Source organism: Pinus tabuliformis, chromosome 9 (assembly GCF_031772625.1).
Source record: "Pinus tabuliformis cultivar Carrire ecotype Pingquan chromosome 9, CPIR1, whole genome shotgun sequence".
Taxonomy (NCBI): Eukaryota; Viridiplantae; Streptophyta; class Pinopsida; order Pinales; family Pinaceae; genus Pinus; species Pinus tabuliformis.
The window spans coordinates 699,042,064-699,068,571 of record NC_142307.1 but is presented as its reverse complement, the minus strand read 5'-3'; the positions used below and the strand labels follow the sequence as shown (position 1 = coordinate 699,068,571).

At 38.0% G+C, this 26,508-nt stretch overlaps 1 protein-coding gene and 2 pseudogenes across 2 annotated transcripts; all 3 read right to left on the bottom strand.

Annotated features, from left to right (window-relative positions):
* Positions 1-2,046: 2,046 nt before the first annotated feature.
* On the bottom strand, positions 2,047-4,926 carry LOC149150578 (malate dehydrogenase, mitochondrial-like). The gene is made up of 5 exons (XM_089440284.1): positions 4,764-4,926; positions 3,759-3,927; positions 3,336-3,397; positions 3,052-3,179; positions 2,047-2,160 (listed from the first exon to the last, which is right to left on the bottom strand). Exons 1-5 carry the CDS (start codon positions 4,923-4,925, stop codon positions 2,070-2,072), a joined length of 612 nt encoding a protein of 203 aa, XP_089296410.1. The 5' UTR covers position 4,926; the 3' UTR covers positions 2,047-2,069.
* Positions 4,927-5,023: 97 nt separating this feature from the next.
* On the bottom strand, positions 5,024-6,059 carry LOC149150577 (ABC transporter G family member 29 pseudogene; annotated as a pseudogene). The gene is made up of 3 exons (XR_016263240.1): positions 5,881-6,059; positions 5,258-5,341; positions 5,024-5,158 (listed from the first exon to the last, which is right to left on the bottom strand). The product of XR_016263240.1 is annotated as an ABC transporter G family member 29 pseudogene (transcript).
* Positions 6,060-6,075: 16 nt separating this feature from the next.
* On the bottom strand, positions 6,076-13,336 carry LOC149150576 (malate dehydrogenase 1, mitochondrial pseudogene; annotated as a pseudogene).
* Between the last annotated feature and the right edge of the window lie 13,172 nt (positions 13,337-26,508).

The following is a 26,508-nucleotide window of genomic DNA, read 5'->3' as shown; positions in this document are numbered from 1 at the left end:
CCATTTTTGCACCATCATTTGCATCAACTTTACACTGTATTTTGAATCCAATTTAACGTCTTTTTATGCATCCATTTTGTGTCAGTTTTTGCATCTAGTCTTACGCCAAGTTTTGTATCTAGTCTTACACTAGTTTTTGCTTCTATTTTTGCACCAGCTTTGGTGCCTATCTTTGCACCATGTGTTGAATTTGATTTAGCACCAAATTTTGCATCCATTTTTGTGCCCATTTTTGCATCTTTTTTTGGACCATTTTTTACATCCACATTTACGTTTGATTTGTCTCCATTTTTCCCATCTCATTTTGCACCATATTTTGCGTCATTTGTTTCATCCAATTTTGCATCATTTTTAACACCATCTCTTGCATCTAATGTTACATCATTTTGAGCATCGAAATTTGCATTTATATTTGCATCTTATGTTGAGTCATGCGTTGTGTCCACCTTTGCATCTTATTTTGTGTCTAATGGTACATTCAATTTAGAGCCATTTTTTACGTCTACTTTTGTATTTGTTTTTGCACCAAGTTTTGCATCCAATTTTAAGCTATTTTATGCCCCTTTTTGCACCATTTTTTTGTGTCTACTTGTGTCCAATGTTGCACCATTATTTACACAGACTTTTTCATCCAATTTTGCATTTTTTTGGTGTCTAGTTTTACATCGTTTTCACCATCCAAATTTGCATCTTTTTTTGCCTCATTTTGTGTCCACATTTGCATATAATTTTGTGTCTGAGTTCGAGCCTAAATTTGCATGTGATTAGGAATCATTTTTTACATCCAATATGGCATCCTTGGTTTCACCTTTTTTCAGCCCCATTTTGCATCTTGTTTTATGTCTTTTCTTACATATTTTTTTTTTCCTTTTTTGCACCCAAGTTTGCATCCCAAATTTACACCATTATTTGCATCATCATTTGGCATATTAATTTGTAACGTTTTTTGTTTCTTTTTAACGCTCAACTTTGAATCTTATTTTACATCTAGTTGTTGTCTTTTTTTGCATCTAATTTGGTGCCCATTTATGTGTCCTTGTTTTTGCCCAATTTGATATCCTTTTGTATGCCATGTTTTGTTCCCTTCTTTGTGTCAACTATTGCACAATTTTTCACTTCTAATTTAAAACACTTTGTATGTCAATTGTTTGCATTTTGTATTAATTCCTAGTTTAACATCCAATTTTACTTTCAATTTTGCATCCATGGTTACATCTGCATTTGACTTCTTATATAGAGTATATTTTTCTTTACATATATGACCCCCTTTATAGATTCATAGTGAAATATATGATAGTTTCTAAATATCATTAAGGCAGATTTCACAATTCAAAATTATTTGTAAAGAAATTTAAGATAAATTGACAACATCCATCCAAAAAAATAACAATGTGCCATTAACAATTTTCAAAACATGTATAAAATAGCAACATAATACTAATAAAATCAGTATTATTTTTAATCAAAACAACTAAAATTCAAATATGATTAACAAATCAAAATATTTCATGAATATCGTTACGATAAATTAACAACATACATAAATCAAACTCATCGTATGATTACAAAATCAAAATGTCTCATTGATATAGGGTAAATTCACAACACCCATCTAAACATAACAATGTCATTCTACACAATAATTTCTTCATAAAAAACAATGCATGTGCATGCCTAGCTACCACCACCAAGATCATCCTCATGATCATCTTGACCATCCTCATTACTCTGATCCACATCATCACCAACACCGCAACTATCATCATCATCTCCTCCTTCACCACCATCATCCTCATCCTCATCCTCATCATCTCCTGATATATGTTGAACATAATTTGGATCATCGTCTTGGCAATCATTACCTATAGCATTCTGACAAAAAAAATCAATATTACATGTTAGTATTAATTACATAACACAACGCATGTTTTTGTTATACAATGTTAACCATAAAATGAGGTAAGATATAATATCTAATAGTACTAAAAAATAAAATGAAAATATGGTTTAAAAGTATATTGGAAATCCAACTAAGATTACATACCATAGAGTCCATCCAAACAACAAATTCAACCCATCTCTTTTGCTGCAGCACCTCCTTTTCCAAATGATTTGGAGGTCTTCAGGGTAAAAATATATATCCCATGGTTTATATTTGGCCTTAAAAAACAGTAGAAAAAAAAAAATTGAGAACACAGGAGCAAGATGAAAAAGGAATTGCATGTCTAAACATTTTGAAGTCTCAAAAAGCATTCATCAACATAGAGAAGACTACAACACTACTCTTCACTTCCAAGTTTTCAACTAATGGATTTAACTGACCAGCAATGTTTTTTGCATGAACCATGCTCAAATGCTCAAGATGAGGTAATGAATGGATGTTATGCACCTATCTGTGAATTGCAACCACAGGCATACATGTAAGTGCAAATTTGTAAATCTCATACCCAGATTTACCCATCATCAAGCACACAACTTTTGCGGGATCCATTTGATATATCTTATGTTTAAGAAGGAATAACATCCTTGAAGAGACTCATGGCTTTTCTTAGGGAAGGATCTTTGCATGCAGAATCTAGATTAACTCTGAACATTTCAATCAAACTAAGGTAAATGAAAGGCAACAATCCATCGGTCAAACCTCACAGGTTAAAAGCACCCGCTGAGTTTCACACAAATGAGAAAGCCTAAGGGAAAAGATTTGAGACATGCATGCTACATGATTTCATGTAGGATAAGTACCTAAGCTTAAGGCAAAAGATTTGAGACATGCAAATGTATGAAGTACAAGATTCAGATAAAGAGAAAGAAGCTCCTTCATGCCATATTCTCACTGACAGTGAATCTCAGATTAGGTACTTATCAAGCATGAAATCATGTTGCATGCCAAGCATGAAATCATGAAGCACACACCATGATAAGATTATCTGACTCCAACTATTGCATCAAGATGAAAAATTCAGCACTCTAGACAGTCACATAAGAATAAAAAAACATTCAAAAGATATGAATGCATATTAGCCACTATAGAGGACCAAAACATAAACTTACGCCATAGACAGTGTGGCTGAACCTTTCCCTGCTTTTGCTTCAACAACTTCAGTTCCTCCATCCTGTGTGCGCTTTGTCAAGGCTTTAATGTCCTCCTCAGATAATACAGAGTTTGGCTTTGGTGTTGCCTAAAAAAAATTATCAAAACAAAAAAGTGTATGTTCCCTTTTTAACTGTATTGAAGGGTAGGTAATTATGATCTCATTTTATCTTTGATAAATTAATCTTCTAATATCCAAGAGTAAAGAACAAACTCAAGATGAGGATCCAACAAAGTCATATACATGTGAAAAAAGTGGAAGAATTGTAACACCCGCATGTCCACCTACAACAGGAACATCAACTTCTGCAGACAGCATAGGATGACATCAACAACAAACATAAAACTAAGAATTGTATCTAATGTTAAAAAAAGCATGATGTTGGTAAGATCCTGCAGCATATCATGTATTGGGTCTAGCCCAGATGGTTGTGTGCAAAGACTGTTATCCTTCCCACCCGGGTTCAATTCCCTCAAGTGACATCTTGAGCTGACTATATTTCTGATGGCCTTGAGCCCTATGATACCATCCTTGAAATGAGGAGAAGTGCCTGGCATGTTTGCCCAGGATGCATATTTCATGATTAAATTATAAAAAATAAAAATATTTTACAGAATACTAAATATTTGAGAGTAGCTAAGCATAACAAGCCAGAATTTTAAATACCTTCAACAGGAACCCCTGCTTTTGAAGCATAGAACGTCTTTGCACGGACAACATCAAGAGTAGTAACACCAAAGAGTTTCTTTTCATTATAGGTCCCTGCCTTCTTAAAAACCTCAACAGCTATTGGTACAGTAGAATTTACAGGATTGCTGATCATATTTACAATTGCCTGCCATGGATATCAAGTCCTCAGCAATGCCATAAAAACCAATTCTAGATGATTTCTTGAATCCAAATATACCATTCCTGATAGAAGGAAAACATTATCCAGTACACTCTCCCCCCTCTCCATATCTCTATCTATATAATATGTAACAATATACTATACATACTGTACACACACACCAGTACATGAACAAAACAAATAATTGTGAAACATACTTCTTTATCTATTAACTTGCCACACTAATGGTAGTACATACTGATTGTATGTAATATATAATGTTATAGAGGATACCTCGTGATCAGTGGATTTGTGCACAGTTAAATAGAAGACCAAGGATATTTTTTATATTGATATTCATATGCCAATTTTCTCAAAAGTCCAAAAGCTAAGTTACTAACTACAAGAGGAAAAACAAGAATAACAGGGCTTTAACAGTGGCTGCAAACTTGCATTGGACTACACAGCTAATTACTCTTAAGTTCATTTCAATTAGTATTTCCTTCTTATGGGCAAAAGTTAGCTGCAATTTGTCTAAATAAAGAGTCAATAATGAGTCAATCACCTATTCGTTTGACTCAAAGAAGTCTTCAAGCTTCGTTAACCTCTCCAGTAGAATTGATTATATACAAGAACAGTATGTAAATCTAGATCAACAACTTGCTTAAAGATTTTTGCAAATATGTATTTGTATATATTGCCATCTCTATAGATCTCAAACATACAAAGCCTTCAACAAAGCAACTTACAATGAACGTCATGCTTATTCCTATGAAATAGTCAATAAGAAAATCGCATGAAAACAAAAACTTCAAAGAAGATCATAAATCATGACAACTTACCTCTGGGCAGTATTTTGCAATTGCAGAGCAAAGAGATTTAACAATCCCTGCATTGATGTTGAAGAGATCATCACGGGTCATGCCAGGTTTTCGAGGCACACCAGCAGGAATGATCACAACATCTGCATTCTCCAATGCCGTGCCAAGTTGTTCCTCTCCCATATATCCTACAACCTGCACCCAGGTCACACATATATATTTTGATGAAAATATATAAGCAATGGTGAGTGCGACTTATAAGAGCGTTTGATCTGGACTTACTAGAAAAGAGGAGACTTCTTATAAATTTCAGCAAAATCTATCTCAAGGCACTCCTCAGCAACTCTAAAGCTGATTTCTAGCATCCATGTTGCAGGGTTACATTTATCAGTAATCTTTGTCACACCTTCAATAGCCTGTCCAGGACATTTCAAGTTGTTAGATTTAATGAGACTTGAATAAATTGTAAGATGCCTTAATAACATATGCTGCATTAGCAAACATTAATCATATACCTGGAAGTACTCTATGACATGGATTGAATGGCAACCTAGTGGACCGCCATATATAATTTGACCACCTTGTTTCATCAACAGCAGCTGCAAAAAAAGAAAGAATGCTATTGTAGTTGGGATTGTTTGGGAAAGTAAGCATCATTAAATATTTGCAAGGTTTTGTTCAATAAGCATTGCTTTACACACATGATTATCAGGTTTTACCTAGGTGTCCAAATGCATTGCCCTTCAGAGTGGGCAGTGAAAATTGTTTTAAATATTGATATTGGTGGGCTTCTAAAAGATCTTCCTTTCTAGAAATTTACAGAACCATCTACTTCTTCCTACAATCCATCTTATAACCTTTTCAAAACTAGCCATTTTGCTGAAGACCTTTGATATTAAATATTTTACTCCATGGCCTTGGATTTGAAATTTAAATATAGCTCTCCGAACTCTAGATACATCACTACCAATTGGCCCCCTATGATTATTGTCAGTGGTTTGGATTTCTAGTGAAAAATATTTTTCCTTCCATGACATGTGGTCTCATGCATGCTTTCATATTTTTTTTGTGGGTGTCTGATCACAATTTCAGATTTGGCTATATTAACAACCTGTAAGGAGTTAGAGATGTATCTTACCTCATCAAATCCTTCAAAAATATCTATACTTGGCTGATGGATAGTACAGACTACAATTCGGCCTGTGTCCACTGTATTCCTAACTGTATGCATCGCGATAGTTGCAGCTCTGGCATCCAGACCAGATGTCGGCTCATCCATGAATATGATTGAAGGATTTGCAACAAGTTCTACAGCAATCGTTAGTCTCTTCCATTACTCAGTTGATAGACCAGTCACACCAGGAAGGCCCACCAATGTGTCTCTCAAGCTATCAAGCTCTACAAGCTCCAGCACTTCATCCACAAACATCTGTTAAATAGAACAATCTCAATCTTAGGAAACCCAATATTAAGAATGAAAGAAAGAAACTATATTAAAGTCCACAGGTGGTTCATAAGCGGCTCTCCAGTAAATAATTATTGAATAAAAACAATAAATTGAATCTAAAGGGAAATTCCAGTCCTTTACTATACATCTGTAACAATTTTTATGTGTATTCAATTTTTATGTGTATTTTGTCATATATTTTCATACCAGCATTTTGAACCATACATTACAATGAATCAAAATAGTTGAATTTTATCATTACTATGAGAAAAAGCAGTGATGAAAGAACAAGGCTGGAAAGCGCTGTGGGCTGGCAATGGCAAGACCTAAGGGTCTAGATTCATCCTCTCCTCTCCTCACTAAGTCTATATAATGAAGCCACTCCAGAGAGAGATAATTACATGCTGCTGAAAAATCTTAGAGAGAGCTTTCTTTCTGTCCCTTAGGAATGACTTCATTATATAGACTTGGTGAGGAGAGGAGAGGAGGATGATTCCAGACCCTTTGTCCTAGTGAATTCAAAGTTTAGTACGAGTTCCCAAGCGATTAGATGAGGTAATTGAAAATTCAAACCTCTTCAAAGTGATCCCCTAAAAAATGAACAAATCTAAAAGCTTGACCAGGTCATTGCTGCTGAAGGGAATTAGGCAATCATTGCTCCTTGCAGTAAGGACAAGGGCGATGCATTGCTCCTTGTCAGTGTACAGGGAGCAATGAACCTGCTAATCTTTGCTTTTAAGGGAAGAAAAGTGGTGCTTCAGCAAAGTGACATCGTGGGACCCATTTTAAAACAAATGAACCATATTAAATTTAATCCAAAAGAAAATCGAAAAATCTAACCTTAGATTACATCTTCAGAAGCTTACCTTGCATCATTTGTCAGTCGTTGCTCTCGTGGAGAGAGCTTGCAGTTGAGATGTTAAGTAAACCTTCCCTGCTGTTGTAGCTGATTTGGAGATGATTTCACAGGGGAAACCATTTCTGTCTGAAAATGACATATACATACTTGTACAGTTATCAGCAGAACCCCAGGATCCAATTTATAATTTTAGCGTATGACCCTGGAAATTATGCTCTACTGCGGTGTAACCTGAGGATCAAACTTGCAAAGCTCAATGCCTGTTAAATGACATTACAGGTGTCATGATGAAAGGTTCCAGATATTTTATCCTTAAAATGTAAAACTATCTTTAAATGTTTTCTGTTTTAAATGCCTTAAGAGGACCGAATCTGCAGAAATAAATATTATAGTTCTCCTCTCTTGAACAACCCACAATCTAAAGAAAAGCATTGTTCTTGTTTTAGAAATTGACAGAGTGCATTCAAAGCAATCTTGGATTTCAACTGTTCTCTTCTCCCATCTGAATTCTTGTTGATGATTTCTAGATCAACATTTCCTAGCAAGCAATTTAATCTGGGTTGAACTTCAGTGGTGAAATTCTAATTCGTTGATTGGATATTTAAGCGTCATTTTCCATTTTGATTCCCTAGAAGGAGGGCTTGTCATCTATATCTGTACCTTTCTTCAGACTGTTATTAAATTTATCTAGCATGCAGGGCATTGGCATTGTGTTTTGGCATTTTCAGGCAACAGTTGTAAGCAACATGATGGGAAAGGCACACCTTCTGTCTGCATTCCTTGACTACAAGATTTGGACAAGTGATTAGACCCCTTTGGGCTCATTAAGAGGATCCATAAAAGAATCTGCAACTGTATCAAAGGTAGTTGCATCCATGACCAGACTTGCAGACCTTTGAGAGATCTACAAAATTTTGAGAGGGGTGCCAGTCTCTTAGGGATATATATTAATAATCCAACTTTTAAGGTCACAGCCAACCGAGACATCAAATTCATGTATAAGATCTTTTTGTTTGTGCGACAAGGGACCTACCTTTAAGTAGCCATTGGATCCTTCAGGCAGCCATTGTACTACTAAAATATACAAAAGCATACATAATCCACACTACTCTGGATTTTAACAGGAAGAAACACATGTTCTTAAGTTCTCACTGATCTTCTTCTAGAGCTGTACGTGGTGTCAAGTTGGCAGTCGCAGCAATCAACCGCATTTTGTACACAAGTCACCAAAAAAGAAGCCAGAGTCCCAGATAGAGAAAGTAGGTTGGCAAGCAGTCCCTGAAGCATTTTCTCAGGGAAACGGTTAATTTCCTGTTTTCTTGTTTCACACAAAATGTAATACTCAGCCGTTAACCCTTTACATGCTTAATGACTCTTAACCAGTTTGTCTACCAATGTTTTGTACTTTCATCTTCGAAGTTCGAACTACAACATCTGGAAAATTTTACAAGCTAGGAATCAAACCCAACCCAAGACCAAAGCTGCTCTTTGACCGTGCTATGTGCCATTTTCATGAAGACACGCTTAAGAGTTCGCTGTAGGAATGTGAATTTCATATTCAAAAATACCATCTTCCCTGCAATTTGAAGGCAGAGGAAAAGGGCCAACTTTTATAAAATAATATTAAAGAAGGGACTCAAGACACCAAACTTGATCATTGACAACCACTCTTTCAATAAAAGGACCATGGCATAAAACCATAAAGTTCAAAAAAGTTCTTGCTTTACTAAACTTTATTAATCCCTTTTGCATGATGAATCGTTTCTGCTCTTAAGACATTACATAGTTTACACTACCCCGTAGCAACAATAACATGTTGCACAAGCTAGTAGCCATGGAGCTTCAAAGCCTACGATGGAGACTCTTTTTCGACAGCCAAGGTCAACACTTGGTCTAAAGACGATCTCCCGTACATAGTCAGGGATGCTTACTCAAAGCATTTAAATAAGAAGCCATCTCTTACAGTTCTAGCTGTATTGTGTCTATTTCCCTCTTACATAGACAGCCTGAACCTTTCTATCTGTATTGTGTCTATGACTATTTCCCTCTTTCTTAGAGGCTGTAAAGCTCAGCTCATTGGATTTCGAGTAAAATTGACAAAAGCCAAAACACTATGTTATTTGGATAAACTGGAAATATGCATTTGGGATTTCTGAAGCTAAACTGGAAATATGTATTTGGGATTTCTGAAGCTGCACACTGAGTCCAGTATCCATATTAAATCATAAATGTACCAAATGCATGGATTTGATTCAATACACGCTTGGTGGGAGCAGGGGGCGTGGGGTAGTGGACACAACTCAGGTTGTAGAATACACCTCCATTTTGTTCTTGGAACTATCAAGGGATTCGGGAACCTACTTAGCTTAATGGGTATTTGCTTTTCAAATCAAAGAGGTTTTAACTACTTCAGTAGGATTCCTTTGGTTCATAGGTCTAACACATGGAATTCAGGCATGTAAAATCAGCCAGGAATCACACCATCATTAAACACAATACCATAACCAAACTCAGGCAAACAAAATTAACTTGATATGAAGGAGAAGAAAGAGGAACCAGGACGAGTATTACCAACAGTTGAAAATATACAAAAGCATACATAATCCACACTACTCTGGATTTTAACTTGAAGAAACACATGTTCTTAAGCTCTCACTGATCTTCTTCTAGAGCTGTACGTGGTGTCAAGTTGGCAGTCGCAGCAATCAAACGCATTTTGTACACAAGTCACCAAAAAAGAAGCCAGAGTCCTGGATAGAGAAAGTAGGTTGGCAAGCAGTCCCTGAAGCATTTTCTCAGGGAAATGGTTAATTTCCTGTTTTCTTGTTTCACACAAAATATAATACTCAGTCGTTAACCCTTTACATGCTTAATGACTCTTAAGCAGTTTGTCTACCAATGTTTTGTACTTTCATCTTCGAAGTTCGAACTACAACATCTGGAAAATTTTACAAGCTAGGAATCAAACCCAACCCAAGACCAAAGCTGCTCTTTGACCGTGCTACGTGCCATTTTCATGAAGACACGCTTAAGAGTTCGCTGTAGGAATGTGAATTGCATATTCAAAAATACCATCTTCCCAACTTTCAGGTGATGACTCTGATATGTAAAATGATGAAGAAGCTATTGTCTATAGAGGGAGCTTCAAGAATGGATACAACATTGGAAATACTCCAAACCAAATTTATTGTAAAAATCCAAAGCATGTTTCGATGGATTTGACAAAAACTTCTCATGTGGTTGGAGAATATAACCCAAATTCTTTCATAAGAAATGATAATAATGTTATAGTGCATTCATGGTCAACACAATATCCAGCTCCTATTTCAAGGACTCTACCCACTCATGTAGGTAAATCTTCCTCATTGCAAAGGATTCAAACAGCTAGTGTCATATTGTCTGCACTTGATAAGCCTATGCAGACATTATCTGTCACAGATTCTGGTCAACATGGAATGCCTTCTAAGGAAACAAATGCAGGACAAACTTCATATTTTTGTGTGCAACCTAGCGATATTCAAGGTTTAAAAAGACAACGTGTCCACATTCTCAATATATATAGAGGAAGTATGCTTCTTGTACATGTTCCATCTGAATATCAAAAGGTCTTTGGCAGACCTCTATATTTATTGGAGTATGGTTCTTATAATCTAGTTAATTTGATAGAAAAGATGCATGATGTCTTCACCACATCATTGAAAGAAAAGGAAACAATAAGTTTGTGTCTTTAAGAGAGTTATCAAACAAGTTCATACAAGGTAATATAAAAATGAACTCTTCTACCAATGATTCAAGAGATGTGCTTAGGAAGAAAGAACATACTGGAAAGTTAGAGAAGGGAAAAGTTTAAAGGATTCCAAGAATTCACAGATCTAGGTGCTTGTAATGACCTACGTGATGACTTTGATCCATATGACATAGAAGTGAACATGGCTTCACATTCAGATGAAGGTTCATATGATGGAAGTTGAAGTGAACAAGATGACGAAGATGGGGATGGAGAGATGATCCTCCAAGGAGATGTGAATGTTGATGAATATGAAGCATAAGCAAGCCTAGAAATATTCAAACAAGAACTGCAGGGGCTTTTGGTAAGCCATGCCTGTGCAATTCTGCTGGCAAAATTTTCAACACTGTACCGACAAAGATACACCAAAGATCTCGATTACCAGGTGTTTGCTGTTAAATAACTTGAAGCACTAATTCAAAATTTAGAGATGTTACAATTGTGTTGGAGGAACGCGACATTAAAAGGAAACTCGTTGTTGCCAACTGTGGTTCTAATGTTGATTAAAATTAACAATCCACTGATGTTGCAGTAGCCATTCTTTGTCCAGATGTAAGTGTCAAATCGTAATGTCTCAGGATAGATGATTTCAAACTATTTAGAGAATAGTCAAATACATCTTTCAAAGAGTTAACTAAGCAAGTAATTGACATCTTGATTCTCAACAACATTTTGAAGTTCTTGGCAGCTCAAGAGTTTGAAGCTGTTTCTACAAAGAAAATGCCAGATTTATGGAACAGAGCTCTAAATGATATTGAGAATTACAGGTTTATAATTTATCTATAGCGACATCTAAATATGCAGAGTATAGGTTATGGTTTGCATTTTGGAAGATGCGATTTATATATTATATTGAGGAATTCTTATTACAAATATATAAGATGAAATGGGAGCTTTTATATTCTGAGAAAGTTGAAGGCTGACATAATGATTTTGTTTTGTAGTTTCTTGTGACGTGAATCTGGCAACATCACTTGTTTGATTACTGATGAAATTTATTTCATGACTTTTTTTTTACTAATGCAGTATGTACAGGACCTGTGACATCATAAAGATGATATTTCCCATTTTCTGAACAGATTATATGAACATATTTGAAAGGAACAGAATTTCCTGATTTCGAGATTAACCTGGACATTGACCTTCTGAGGATATATTTGGGGATTTTCTGTTTCAGGTCTCCGCAACTTGGTTTTGGTTTCCTCTCAGTGCATAGGTCCACATTAGTATTGTTCTAGTAGTGGGCATGTGTTCATGAGACAAAATTGTCTGGGGTCAGCTTGTTTAAATGCATCTTTCGGGCAATGGCATTTTTGAATGTGCAAGATGCGTAAAAGTTATATTGCAAAATAGATATGGCTCGTCTTTCAAGCTTGATGAAGTTCCTTAAGAAAATTGCAAATAATACTATCCCATGTGTTACTGGTCACTGAATAAGTACTGGTTAATAAAGTCGGAGGATATTTCTAAATTGGGATATTGAAAATTGCCCTATTCCTGGGGAAGTCCATCCAGAGGATGCAGCAGGTAATATTAGGATGGCTCTTGGGTTGCATCCAATGGTTACAGGTGTTGTCACTATGCTCTCGGCATTATGGAGATTTTAATAATTTTCCTCCAAGACTGAGAGAAGGCTGTCAAAAGACTGGAGTCAACCTCATTGACCTTCCCAATGGAAGGAAAGATGCAGCATATAAATCGATTTTAGTGTATATGTTTTCATTTTCTCTTGATAATCATCTTCCCTCTACCATTTTATTGATTTCATGAGATGTTTATTTTTCTCTTGCTTTGCACAAACTAGGGAAATGGGGGTATACAATTGTTCTTGCATTTCCAGATGGAGTGGGTGTCTCTTCTTCACTACACAATGATGGTCGATTTGTGTGGGATTAACCATGTTTGGCTTGAGGTGAAGGTCTTGTTCCAGCAAAATCCTTGTCTCTAGCACCCGATTTCACTTTTTATCATGTTGGTTGTCTTTCAGGTGATGACTCTGTTATGCAAAATGATGAAGAATCTGACCATGGACAATATCAGAAACGTAAAATCAAAGAACTAATAACAGGTAAAACACTAACGAAAAGTAGATCCTACCAAGTGGGTCGTCGTACGATCGATCCCAATGGAGATCCCTTGAAACTAAAATCAAAACATCTCTATCGTTCGCAGAGAGAACTGATCCAGCATACAGAGAACGAAAAAAACGCAGTAGGAAAAGAGGAACCCACCTCAGCACGGCTGTTGATGTGGCCGACATCTGCAGCCACACCTGGAGTGCTAGCGATATCATAGAGTGCCAACTTTGACACCAGAGGATTGAGTTTCATCAGAAGAGCCAATGGCTGCCCGATACCCCCAGCAGCTCCCAACACAACAACCTTGCGTGGCGGACTTCCACCACTCGAATAAAACCTTCTCGGCATAACATTAGTTTTGAAAGAAGAAGATGATGCATTCTTCAGTGCAGATCCCACCAATCGTCGCATTGCAGAACTCATTTTTGCCGCTGGTAACACTGAAAGAATGCAAGCTGAAGGCAGATGAAGAAGAAGGGGGAGATTCCAGAGCTTAAAGGCCGAATCAATGGAGATGTGTGGATACGACTTTGTTAAAAGGGATTTTAAAGCCTCACGGTACTATGCAGGGCTTTGGTTTAATCTATTTTATTGCGAAATTCTTAGTTATTGACAATCAGACAGCTCGTGATAGAAATCCCTCTTTTGGGGGGACGAGGTTCGGGAATGGAACATCATCTGATCTAAATTTTCAGTTGGTCAAATGTTAATTAAGTTATTATAAAATAGAGATATTTTTTATTTTATTTTTTTAAATAAATTTAATAATATTAGGAGATTTTTATCAAACTCTGGTTAGGGGTCAGACTAGTTTACAATGTATTTAAACATTGCAAATCTCGGTGTGTTTAAAAGGAAAGTGTTTTTTTTTTTTTCAGGGGTGTTAGTTATTTATGGAATATGTCATATTGTGGATATTTTGATTGATATTGGACCATTTTAGTTGTTTGTTATGTATGTCGAATAGTCCAATCCCAAGGAATCCTCGAAAGTGGTGAATCTTTGCAGAGAATCTTTAAAAGTGGTGAATATGATGTTAGGGTGTTTTTTAAAAGGGAGTGATAGTTGAGATAGCTATATATTTTAAAAGAATATGTTTTTAGGGGTTATAAGAGTGTGAAGGACCATTTTCCATTCTAGGGAAAGGGAAAGGTTTATATTTAGGGATTAGGATAGTTTTTAATTTTTATTTCAAAGTAATAAGATCATTGAGGAAAGATATTATAAAAATATAATTGTTGATGGAGATTTATAATGATAATTAAATCTTTTTATAAAGGTATAAGGTAGGGTTAAAGAATGTTGTTATAAATAGTTTACAGGATAAATAAAGAGATAGAATTGTTTGAAAGAATGGAGTTATTTCATGCGCTTAGCGCAGTAAATAACAAGGTAGTTGGGTTAATGTAGCAAGTAAGTTAGATAAACGAGTATTTTAAAATAAAATCCGGTAAGTAAGGGTATTAATCCCATAAGAGTTCAGCCTTGAGCTAATAATGACATATTTTTGTAAGATTAGAGGATTTAGATTATATTACTGCGAGAAAAAACGTGATTATAACATAGATGGATTGGTTTGGTCTATCGTTAGGGAGGTCAAAGCAATAGCACATAAACAAAATTTTCATATTGCTCGCATTCTTTCTGACCTGAGAGTCTGGGAATTTAAACCAAAAACAAGGATATACATAGACAAAATTACATAAACTAAGAGACCAAAATACATTCTGAAACAAGTAGAAGAATAGAGACGGTATAGAGAGAGTTATCATTTTTCCTAGAGTTGCACTTGAGTTGTCATTCTACAGGGTGTTAAGTATGAGCTCGAGGGTGAGAGTCATCTCCTGTGGTTGATGGAGGCTGGGTAGTAGATAGAATTTGGTTGAGGTTGTCATCCATGTCATTCAGCATGTTCTCCATGTTGTTCATTCTGTCCAGGAGTTCTAACATCAAATAAGGAGCTCTTGTTAGGTGTCAACCCTGTCAGTAAGTACCCGGCCCATGAGTGTCTCAGTATGCCATTACAGGTTAATATTCTTAAGCAGAGGCCCTCGCCCTGGTGGAGTTTCTGTTATCATGAATATAATCTTGTGTTTCTCGCTCCACGTGATGATTTGGCACGTATCTTCTAGCCCAGCGAACTTGCCCTTTGATGTAAGCGATAGCTCACTACATGACCTCAAGAACGAGACGTTGATAATGGTCCACGATGGCTCCGGTGGAATCCTGAGCATGGGAGGCATGCAGGGAGGGAGGAGTAGGAGAGGGGAGTTGACTCGATCTGCCCCTATGTTCTGCCTCTGTGGAGATGGTGGTGCAACATCGAACCATGACTGAGTGAGAGGTAGGGGCGGCAGAAAGTCGATTGAAAGGAGGAACAAGTCGATGGTGGGTAAAAATAAACTAGATAGAGGTTAACCTTTCTAACTGAAAGTGGGGGGGGGGGGTTAAAATTGTGAGGAGGCTCGGGTGAGGAAACCTGCAACAAAAATAAAGCCAAGCATGGGGACAGAGAGACAAGATCCGAAATTCCAAATCGGAGCAAGAAGAGAGGTTGTGGAAAAGAACCAATCTTGAAGTGAGTTGCAAGGGGAGTAAAGGAGAAGACCAAACTTGATTGATAGAGATCCTTGTAAAGGAGAGGCATGGATGATAACTGAAAGTGGAGATCCTAAGGGGTTGATTGCAAGTGCAAACGTCGGGGATTACATGGCGCTTGCAAGCTAGATTCATTGATAGAGTGTTGCAGGACCCCATGACCATATGCCCTATTTTAAAGGCTTCGAGAATTGGCTGTATTTTTCTCTTAATGATCCAACATGATATGCTTTGCTTCTTTAAATGACAGTGGTGTACTCACCTACACAAAACCATGAATGTGTGCTCAATTCGAAGAGTGTGAGATCTACGAAATGATAGTAGCCCACCTCCTTTCGTACAAATGCCTCTAATACCATAAATATCATCCTCTACTGAGAATTGTGATGGTGGTGGCAGATATGCCATGCAGGTCGCTGGGTGTGGGCATCTTGCCTCCCTCTCATATGATTACTACAGATCATGGTCAATCAGGAAAATTAATGTTGTGCACCCACCTTAGGGAACTTTGTCTTGTTCAACAATGTCCTGACATTCATGCTTCCATTGAGCAACAAAAATTTGTTCCCATAGAGATTCCATGACCTCTAAAGTGAAGTTGAGTCCTTCATTGGCAAGCATGTTTACCAACTTGTTGCCCTTTCTTAGTATGTGTTGGAAAGCGAGTGCATTGAAGTTTAGGAGTTGTTTTGTGATATTCTCTAGACTAGCCAAAAGTCTCCAACTCCTTTAGCTCGAGTAGCCCCGCCTACCACCATCTATTTGATCTCTGCAAAGAAATGTAGTAAGATCATTTCACAGACTAGGAAATTTGTTTTCCTTATGATTCACCCTCAGGACAAGAAGAAGATTGTGGCCACAAATTCCAAACATGGCTCCTCCGCACAGTAGTAGCAGATGGACAAGGTCATGGAGGAGTACAAGGACATTTTCACCTCACCTGCGGGGGTACCTCTCCATTGTCAGGTCAAGCACTCCATCGATCTAACCCCAAGCGCGTCATTCCCAATGGATCAATATATCGACGTTGTGTTCTAGATACGAATGATATCAAGAGGAAAATTCAGGAGTTGTTGCAGAAAGGGCACATTAGAAAAAGCTCATCACCCTGTGGGAGTCTGATTGTATTGGTACATAAGAAGGATGGGACCTGGAGACTCTATATTGACTATCGGGTGCCAAACAAAATCATTGTCTATAATAGGTACCCAATCCCATGGATTGATGACCTTCTGGACCAGCTCAAGGGGGCCAAATATTCCAGCAATATTAACTTGAAGTTTGGTTAATTCTGATGTGTGGAAGACTGCCTTCAAATCCAAGGAGGGACTTTTCGAATGGTTGGTCATGCCTTTCAAGTTGACGAATGTTACTGCAACCTTCATGAAGTTGATGGATGACATCTTGTGACCCTTCACCAATGCATTTGTGGTGGTGTATTTAGATGACATCTTAATCTTCAACCAAAGTTGGGAATGAACAAGAGGTTAGTCATGATGATAATACATGGAATGAATACTTTGATACAATTGTTATACTTTGTGGGTGTTATAAATAAGTTCAGTTATAAATTAATGGACGATATAAGTACATCATATAGTCTAATCTCTAACCTTGGAAAAAATAATGCATGTATCAATTATTTTAGGTTGGCAATGGAATCAGAACAAATGAGGAGTTTAATCATTTTGATAGACCAATACAAATACCTGCATATGGACGTGGCCTACGCCGTACAATTAAATCACGCAAAAAGAAATGGGTGGAAGAGGATATGACAATGGAGTTTGTAAATGAAATAGAAAATCAACACAATGAACAAGAGGTTGGTCATGATGATACTACATGCATAGATGAATAATTTGAGACAATTGTTGTTTTTGGATGTTCCTAAGGTAGAAAATCTAAGAATATGAAATTAATGTGGCTTGTTTTTAAAATAATGTGTTCAAAAATAATATTTTTAATTTATTGTATACATGTATAATGTTGTTTTGTTGAGTAATTTATTGCGTATATCTTTGAAATGGATCCATGTTCTATACAGTAATTGCTATCTAACATTAAATAATGGTTGCATTTAATTATAGGTAAACGATGTTGATGATACACCTATTAATGATCAAGATCCAACTAGACCATTAAGAATTCAACGAGATGATCCAATTCATCCTTTAAACCATACTAGGAGAAGAAGAGAAGCATTGAAGAGAGCACTACCACGTGAAAAATTTGAGGAATTGATGAAATTAGCATACATTGATGACATGCCATCCACTACTCAGAGTAGAGATGTCGATGGAAATGTAATGCATGAAGAATGATAGTAATACGTATCCAGAAGATGGTATTGAAACTAGTAATTGTTCACGAATCCATAAGATTGTAAGGTCATTCTCATTATCATAATCATTGTCATCATCATCACCATCATCCTTGTCATTGTTATTGCCATCATTACATTATCATCATAATCACCATTCATGCCATCATCATCATCATTATGGACATTGTTTGCAATTGTTCATAATTGTAGATGTTGTAAGAAATATCATCAACCCAAAAAATGTGATCAGTGCTAGAAAAGGGTTGTTTAGGACACATTGATATACGTAAGAGAAATAACAACTCTATTTTTGACAGATGATCGATGATGATCATCATCACCACCATTATCATCGTCATTGTCATTTTTATCATCCCCATCATCATCATTAATGTAATTTCTATCGACATTGTTGTAATCATGCATCATCATCATTCATGCCATTATTGTTTTTGATGATGACCTAGATGAAAATGATTATCATGACACCAAATATAATGCTTATGATTATGACAATGACAACATCTAAAATTGGGAAGATTCGCCAACGTCATTAGCATCGTCATCATCATAATCATTGCCATCATCATCATTGTCATTGTAACCACTATCGTCTTTATCATCATAATCACAATTCATGTCATCGCCATCATCTTCATTTTCATCATTGTCAATATTATTGACATTGTCATCAATTGTTCATAATTGTCAATGCCATAAGGAATATCATCAATGCAGAAAATATGATGAGTGTTGGAAAAGGGATGCAAAAGCGAACATAGAAATGGGGGCAACAATAGAAGTAAAATTGGATGAAAAGTGGATACAACATAAGTAGATGCACAACAACATGAAAAACCTGACACAAAAGTGGATGCAAAAGTAGATGCAGTTGTCAATGCAAACTTGGATGCAACCATGAAGGCAAAAGTGGAAGTAAACATGGGTCCAATGGTAGGTGTAAAACTTGGCACAAATTGTGGTGAAACAAATGTGGATGCAACAACGGAAACAAAAGTATATGCAAAAATGGATGAAACAAAAGTGGATGCAAACGTGGAAGCAAATGTGGTTGCAATGGTAGGCGTAAGATATGGTGCAACAAAAGTGGATGTAACAATAGACAAAAAATATGCAAAATAAGATGCAAAAATGGATGTAAAAGTGGAAGCAAACATTGATGCAACAGGCAAAACAAAATTGGATGCAAAAAATGGATATAATGTAAGTAGATGCAAAAGTAGATACAAAACGAGATGCAAAACCCAATGCATAAACCTAACATAAAAGTGGATGCAAAAATAGATGCAATATTTGATGCAAAAGAGGATGTGAACATGGATGCAAAATTGGAAGCAAACGTGGATACAACAGTGAGTGCAAAACATGGTGCAAATTGTGGCATAACAAAAGTGGATGTAATGATAGATGCAAAAAAAGAATCAAAGTATGATGCAAATGAAGATGTAAAAAGGGATGCAAAAAGTGAAATTTAAAATGGGTGCAACAGTGGATGCAAAATTGTGTGCAAAAGTGGATGCAATAGAAGTCGATGCAAAAGTAGATGCAAAACGAGACACAAAACCCGATGCAAATCCCGGTCCAAAATTGGATACAAAAAGGGATGCAAAAATAGATGTAGTAGTTGATGAAAACCTAGACGCAAATGAGGATGCAAACGTGGATGCAAAATTATAATCAAAAGTGGGTGCAAAAGGAGGTGCCAAACTAGGCGCTAATTGTGGCACAAAAATATTAGATGCAATAGTGGGTACAATAATAGATGCAAAAGAGGATGTAAATATGGATGCCAAACAAGAGGGAAAAGTGGATGCAACAAAAGTAGATGCAAAATTTTATGCAAAACTAGACACAAAACTCGATGTAAAACTTGGCGCAAAAGGGATGCACAAATGGATGAAAAAATGGATGCAAAAAATGATTTAAAAAAGGATGCAAAAGTCGATGCAAAAGTTGATGCAAGTGTAGGTGCAAAAAGTGGATGCAAATGAGGATGCAAAAGTATGTCAAACAAAATTAGGTGCCAAACTTGATGCAAAACCTGGAACAAAACCTGGTGTAAAGGATGACACAAAACTTGGCATAAAATTTGGTGCAAAACCTATTGCAATACTTGGTGCTAAACTTGGTGTAAGATTTGGTGCAAAACTTGATGCAAATTTTGTGTCAAGTTTTGCACCATATTTGATAAATGGATGCAAATAGCACCAAAAATGGGCTCTAGATGCAAAAAAAGAAGTAAAAAGGGACGCTAATCGCTGGTTTTGTTGTAGTGGATTACTACAGCTTCTCCAAGTTCACCATCAGCACCTCAAACTACCCTTTCCACTCCTCCATCTACAACACACATTCCCATTGTTATCCCTACTCCCTCAGTTGTCACATCTATTTCTGAAACCATGGCAAACCGATATACTCCCCTAAACTTACCTGCCAATCCAGGGGCTATGCCCCAAGACTATCAAAGTAAAATTCCTTCTTTTGAAGGTATTGACACTTACACAGCTCAACAACATACTAATAAAATGATCGACTATTTTGAAAAATATGAGGTTGATGATGATGATGTTAGAATGAAAGTATTTGTTCAAATTTTAACTGGAGATGTTAGAACCTGGTTTAGAGCCCTCCCTGCAAATAGTATCAATGACCCACAAGCTCTTTATCAGACCTTCTTGAACAGATGGGAAAAAAAGAAAGATCCTCTCCACATTTTATCAGAGTATGAAAACCTAAGAGGCACACAGGAAACTATCCAAGATTACTGTACCAGATTCAACAATGTCTACAATGTTATTCCTCAAAATCTCAGACCTCCTCCAAATTTGGCTTTGATCAAATTCCCTGATGCATTTTATTCTGATATGGCATACCAACTTAGGGAAAGAGCTCCTCGAAACTTAGAAGAGATGCAGCGTATAGCTGTCAGTGTTGAGGCCAACTTAATATCTAAACGATCTAGAGCCAAAGCTGAAAGGAGGACACCTTTCAAAGAAGAACCTTCTGCCTTTGAACAGAAACTAGATGCTATTATTAAAGGAATGGATAGACTTGGAGATAGAGTAGAAACAATCGAGAGAAAATCTCCTTGGGATGGTCAACTAAGCAATACCGGGAGAAATCCAAATTTCAGAAAGAACCAAAATCCTAACACTGGAAAGACAGGGCCTGACTGTTACCGAGAAAAGTGTCTATTTAGAACTTCTCTATCCCACTAAGGTGTGACAGCTGCCTTAGAAACAAATAGAGAAAACTAATTTTGTATTTCCTTTATGAACTATAGATAGAGAGGAATAGAAAGGACCAACCTGTGTCTTGCGCTAATCCTTTGATCCAATCCCTCTCCTCTTTGACAGCTTCCAGCTACCTGCTCCCTTACTTGCCCAGCTTCACCAAGTACCTGTAAGATCACAGAAGAAGAACACTATACAAAGACATGGATCTATATTCATAAACAACTTAGGATCAGTTTTAAGTTAACCATACAAATGTAACAAGCATCAATGATACAAAAGCATGGAGGAAAAACTCAAATAGTTTTTATTGATAAACAAGAAGATCCAGGAGGAGTTACAACCGATGGTTCCTGACCCAGCATCAACCTCCCAACAAAGAAGCCCCTCTTCACCTCCAACAAAGCATAGATCACCCAATTCTCTGATGTTTCTCTCAAAACCAACAGCAATTCCTTACAATGTGCAAAATTCCAGCCTTCGGATCTCTGGGATGAGGGATCCATATATAGATGTATGTAAGGAGGATGAGTCAACTTGTGATTTGATTAGTGTCTTCTCTCTGTCAGTTCTTGCTTCCACTTGGAGACTGAAGGCCTCTTTCTCATCCTTGGTCGAATTCAGTGAGGCAAGTGTCATAGGAGAAGATTCTGGAAGCTTCCATTGTCTCTCCACCTCGCGGAATGACACTGCCATTTGTCATTTCTCGCCCAACGCACCCTCATAGTGCATTTAGATGCGTTGCAACGCACCTAGCCAGTGTATTCAGGTGCTATGCAACGCACCTAGCCAGTGGAGCAGCTGAAATGATCCTGTTTTGACTTATTCTGAGCAGTTTCTGGTGGAGAACTTCTGGGAGAAGTTGTAATTCGTTGACCTTGTTCCTTTAGGGGTTAGAATAACACTTTTAGGGACTTAGGAGCCCCTGTTTTATGGACATTTCATGCTTGGAGTTGTAAGGCACAAAAATGTCTATAACAGTTGCCCCCTAAAGTATGAGGCCGTTAATCGAGTGAAATTCTTTATTATGAGGATCTGAAGTTCTTTCAATGCTGGGAGGAGACCTGTAATAAGATACAATACAATACATTATCTTCATACTGTTTTCATGATCTAGATGAGGCGGGAATTCCCATGCTCAGCTTTATAAATTCATTTTCATGTACATAGGACAGACAATCGTCTGATTGTAGACTGATGATTCTGATAGAGCCATCATCCTTTTGGTAGGATGATTATCTGTGCTGCAATGCTGTACATTTTAATGTCTTTATTTCCCTGAATATATATCACAGCCTGGATGGATGAAACTAGATCCGGGGTCTTCAATCTCGTCCGATCTTCACTCGAAGTACAAGTCGATCCATGTGAGAAATGTTTTGAAGTCGAACATGGAAAGATATCGCTTGATTACCAGTCAATGATGTAAACTGTTAACAAGCGCGAGAGGAATCACCGATAATGATAATGATCCTCAAGGTACTGCAGTACAATTCACGTGGTGTGAATAAAGGACTTGGCATCGAACACCACGCAAAATCTTTCGGTCGAAGGTCATTGATGTGAACCTGTTGCCAGAAGTGAGAAACTTGCCATTGAGGCATGCAAGCTTCAAAGTACTGAATGGGATGTTCCTAGATCAACTTCTTGGATAATGAGCTGATGTCGACAAGAAGTGATCCGTCATAGGAGGGCCTTAATGAATCCCACATCAATAACACGAAACGGAGCAAATGATTTTGATGGAGGTGAAAACGATCTGATGATATACGGTTCAGGGTGGCGGTCATGAAAGAATGGAGTATAATGTATGGTAGTGGGTGGGACACAGGTGGCCTTTCTGGATGACTTCTCTTGAACATGTTGGCGACACTGATGTGATGGATTGGTAGCATTAACCCCAAATGTGGATGGTATGGTGTGACCATGGCGATGTGACCGGTGAATGAAACAACCCAACCCGACTCGGACACGGAGTGGAAGTGTCATGTTCAAGAGCGACTTGCTACCAATAAAGATTCTTTGAGTTTTCTTCCCAATTTTTCCCCAGTCATTGCTGACCAGTACCTCTTTATTTTTGTCAAGCTTGAGGAGGATAACATATGCTTGTTCTATAATTTTCCCTTCGGGCAAACCCATCGCTATGTTTTAACGAGCCTAGCGATAGTGAAACTCGTTCTTGTCTAAAGACAAGTTTGTCGCTATTAATATTTTTAACAAGTTTAACGACAAAGATAACTCGGTCCTTTTCATTTTTAGAGAGTCTGAAAAGGTACGTAAAGGTAACTCCAAAATTCCTTTTTCGTCATCTAATCCCTTAAGTCTGAAAAAGTATAAAACAATACAGAAGGGATGAATTTTCGATAGTTTTAACGAGCCGAACAAAACAAGCGCTCGATCTTTTTGTGCAATAATCCCTCAGGTCCAAAAAGATTAAAATCTAGATGAGGGATAGCACTTCCTGTCCCTTTAACAAGCTGGAGAGGCCAATGGCTCGGCAATCTTTTCATATTTTACGAGTCAGTTGAAAAGAGCTTAAAGAAGACTCATCTTTTGAGGAACGAGTGATAAAATGGGTAGCAACTGATTCCAGGTAAGGTTTGGAATTTTCCAATCACGGCAGTGTCACAAGGATGGCTAGTGAAATCACTCTTCGCAGTTGTTCCTCAAAATGGGTAAACAATCAAATGGAGGTGAACGATCGGCCAATGAAAAAGTGGAGGTGACGGTGCAAACACGACCAAGGCTTTAATGGCTGAAGTACTACATTCACGGTGGTTATTTACCAGGTAATAGTTCATTTTTTAACGAGCTTAAACGCGGGTGGAAACATTTGCTCGGTGCGGGTTTATTTTTTAACGAGCTTGAACCTTGCGGTAACACTGCTCGATTAATCCAGTTGTATGATAAGAATGTCTCATATGAAAACGGAAACTTTTAGAGTCCTGCCCCACATCCTTTCTTTATGCAAGTTAGGAAACGACCAATCCTACGGGTTTAAAGGGTTAGAGGTCCTAAAAATTTAAAAAATAAATAGTCGCTCTTCGCTTGCATGCCCCCAGGTATAAAACAGAGTTTCAAGGTTACCCCTACTTCCTTCCGCCAAAACATTTGTTTTACCGAGAGAGGCCTACCTCTTACAGGTTACCCAAAGATTGTTCTATTCACGGCGCAAACAAAACACTTCTTCGGCGATGTCTACCGAGATAAACAAAGGTGAGTGGCGGCGCTCGCCAACTCACATAACTTTGACAAGAGAATCTTGTTCTAGAATAACCACATCTTCCAATCACGGACGGGGGTACAGACTAGTCATATTCTCCCCCGGAAACCTACTCTATACCCGAAGTTTTTCTGCCGAAGCAGACCAGGGTGCATGCCCCCTGGGTTTCAGTCATATCCCTCCGAATTACTCGCGCTCATCGGGAGGACGGACTGGAGATTGAGACATTTCTTGCGCGAAAAGACCATTCAGGGATGGTATATGACTATTTGCTATGCGTGATCCGGGAAATGAAAGCTGGTCCACGAGCTTGACCACTCTTCCTTCGTGCGGAAAACACATCACTCTAAAGAGTGATGAGACAATGGCTCTCATGCAATAAATATAGTCTCGTCGAAGGAATAGATTGTAATCTAGGGGTCCTTGAACTACCATTACGTTCATATGAACGGTTTTCCTTCTCAATGTTATGGGCACATCGGGAAGGATCCCTAAAGGTCGACTGGTTCCTTTATCAAATCCTGTCAGATTTCTCATCTCAGGCAAAAGCGATGGCGAACCAAGCGCTTTCCAAGCAATTGAGGAAAGGATACTCACAGAAGCCCCCTCATCTATGATGGTACCAGCCATAACCATTCTATATATTTGAATGATAATTCAGAATGGTATGCTAGCTGGTAAACGGGGTCTGCCTAGTTGATTCCAGTCGAAGGAGACAACTAGGTTGCTTGGAGGTGGGACCGAATAGACGGCCGGGTACGACTCTGACGAACTTCCTTCCTGCGGTAAAGGAACGGGTAAATTGCCCCCATGTTCGTTGGAGTTTGTGCTTATGAAAAGAATTTGGACGGTGTCATCCTTGTTCTCTTCAGTGATTGTATCATCTGAAGATGAAACCTCTAAAGGCAAGACCGGGTCAATTTCCGCCTCGACCTTTTGACTTTCGTCTGGTATGGATCCAGATGGTTCATCTTCAATGACAGATGCTTCGGCCGACCACCTGAGCGGGTCAGCCGGATTTTCGACTAGCGACGGACTCGGCAAGAGTTTTTTATATCCAGGAGGAAGTCGTAACGGTGAAACCGAATGATCATCCAAAACTCTTTTAGCTTCGTCTAAGAAGGGACAACGGTGAACGGCATGATCGCCTTCACACAGTTTACAAGGAAATCTATATTTTCCTTTTTGTCCTGGGGCTTCACTTTCACTAGTTGACGGTGTGCTTTCAACATGATCATCAGAGGTTAACGACACCGGGTTGTGCAAACGAGGAGTCCAGTCCCTTAATATCTGAGGGATGCAAGGACAATCTCTGTGAAAGTGGTCTCCTTTGCAAATGACACATGCGATTTAGGCCTGGTTGGTGCAGTGTGTGGATTTTCGTTAGACGACACTCGTTTTCCCCCATTCGCCTTTGGCTCCTTCTTCTTCTTCTCTTTCTTCTTCTTTTCCTTCTTCTCCTTAGGAACTTGACTTTTGGCTTTACCAGCCCCATCAAGCGAAGAGGAAGGAGGAGAGGAAGAATTAGAGGAAGTAGAAGGTTGGTGGGCAACTCTGGACTCGTCTAATTGCTGATTCGATTGTTCAGGAATAGTGGTGTTCTGAACGACAGAGGTTGAGAAGAGCCATACAGGCAAACCAATTGTCAGCCTTGGAAGCGACAATGTGGCCATACGGGTCGCACCAACATCTCCCCAAGAGGAGAAGGGACTAGGATTTCCTCCAAGTGGAATTCCTTGGTTGGTAGACTCCATTTTCTCAACCCAAGATCAACGTAGGAAAGGGTAATGAATATTCCGTTTAAAATAAATTTTTATACGCTTTGACACAACTTGTTTTTTCAGTTTTTAAGAGTCGAGAAAAAACAAAAGATGACTCTAGTCTCCTTCGATTTTTAATGAGCCTGAAGTGACAAGTGCTCAGATGGACCTTTTCCGTTAAGGAGTCTGAAAAGGAACGAAAGGGACTGCTCTTGAGGTCTAGGTAGAGGGAGTACCAAACCAATCACAAAACTGCAGAATACTTTTTACGGTACGGCAGTCAATCTTCCCGAATGCTGTGTTCAGTGCATTGCAATCGATAGGGCGGCAGACACGGCTTCCTATGGATAAAGGATTTAAGCCTATAGGGGTCTCCCAAAATATACTCGACGGTACGTGGGAGCACAAGTCTGTACTGGCACTTATCGTCTCAA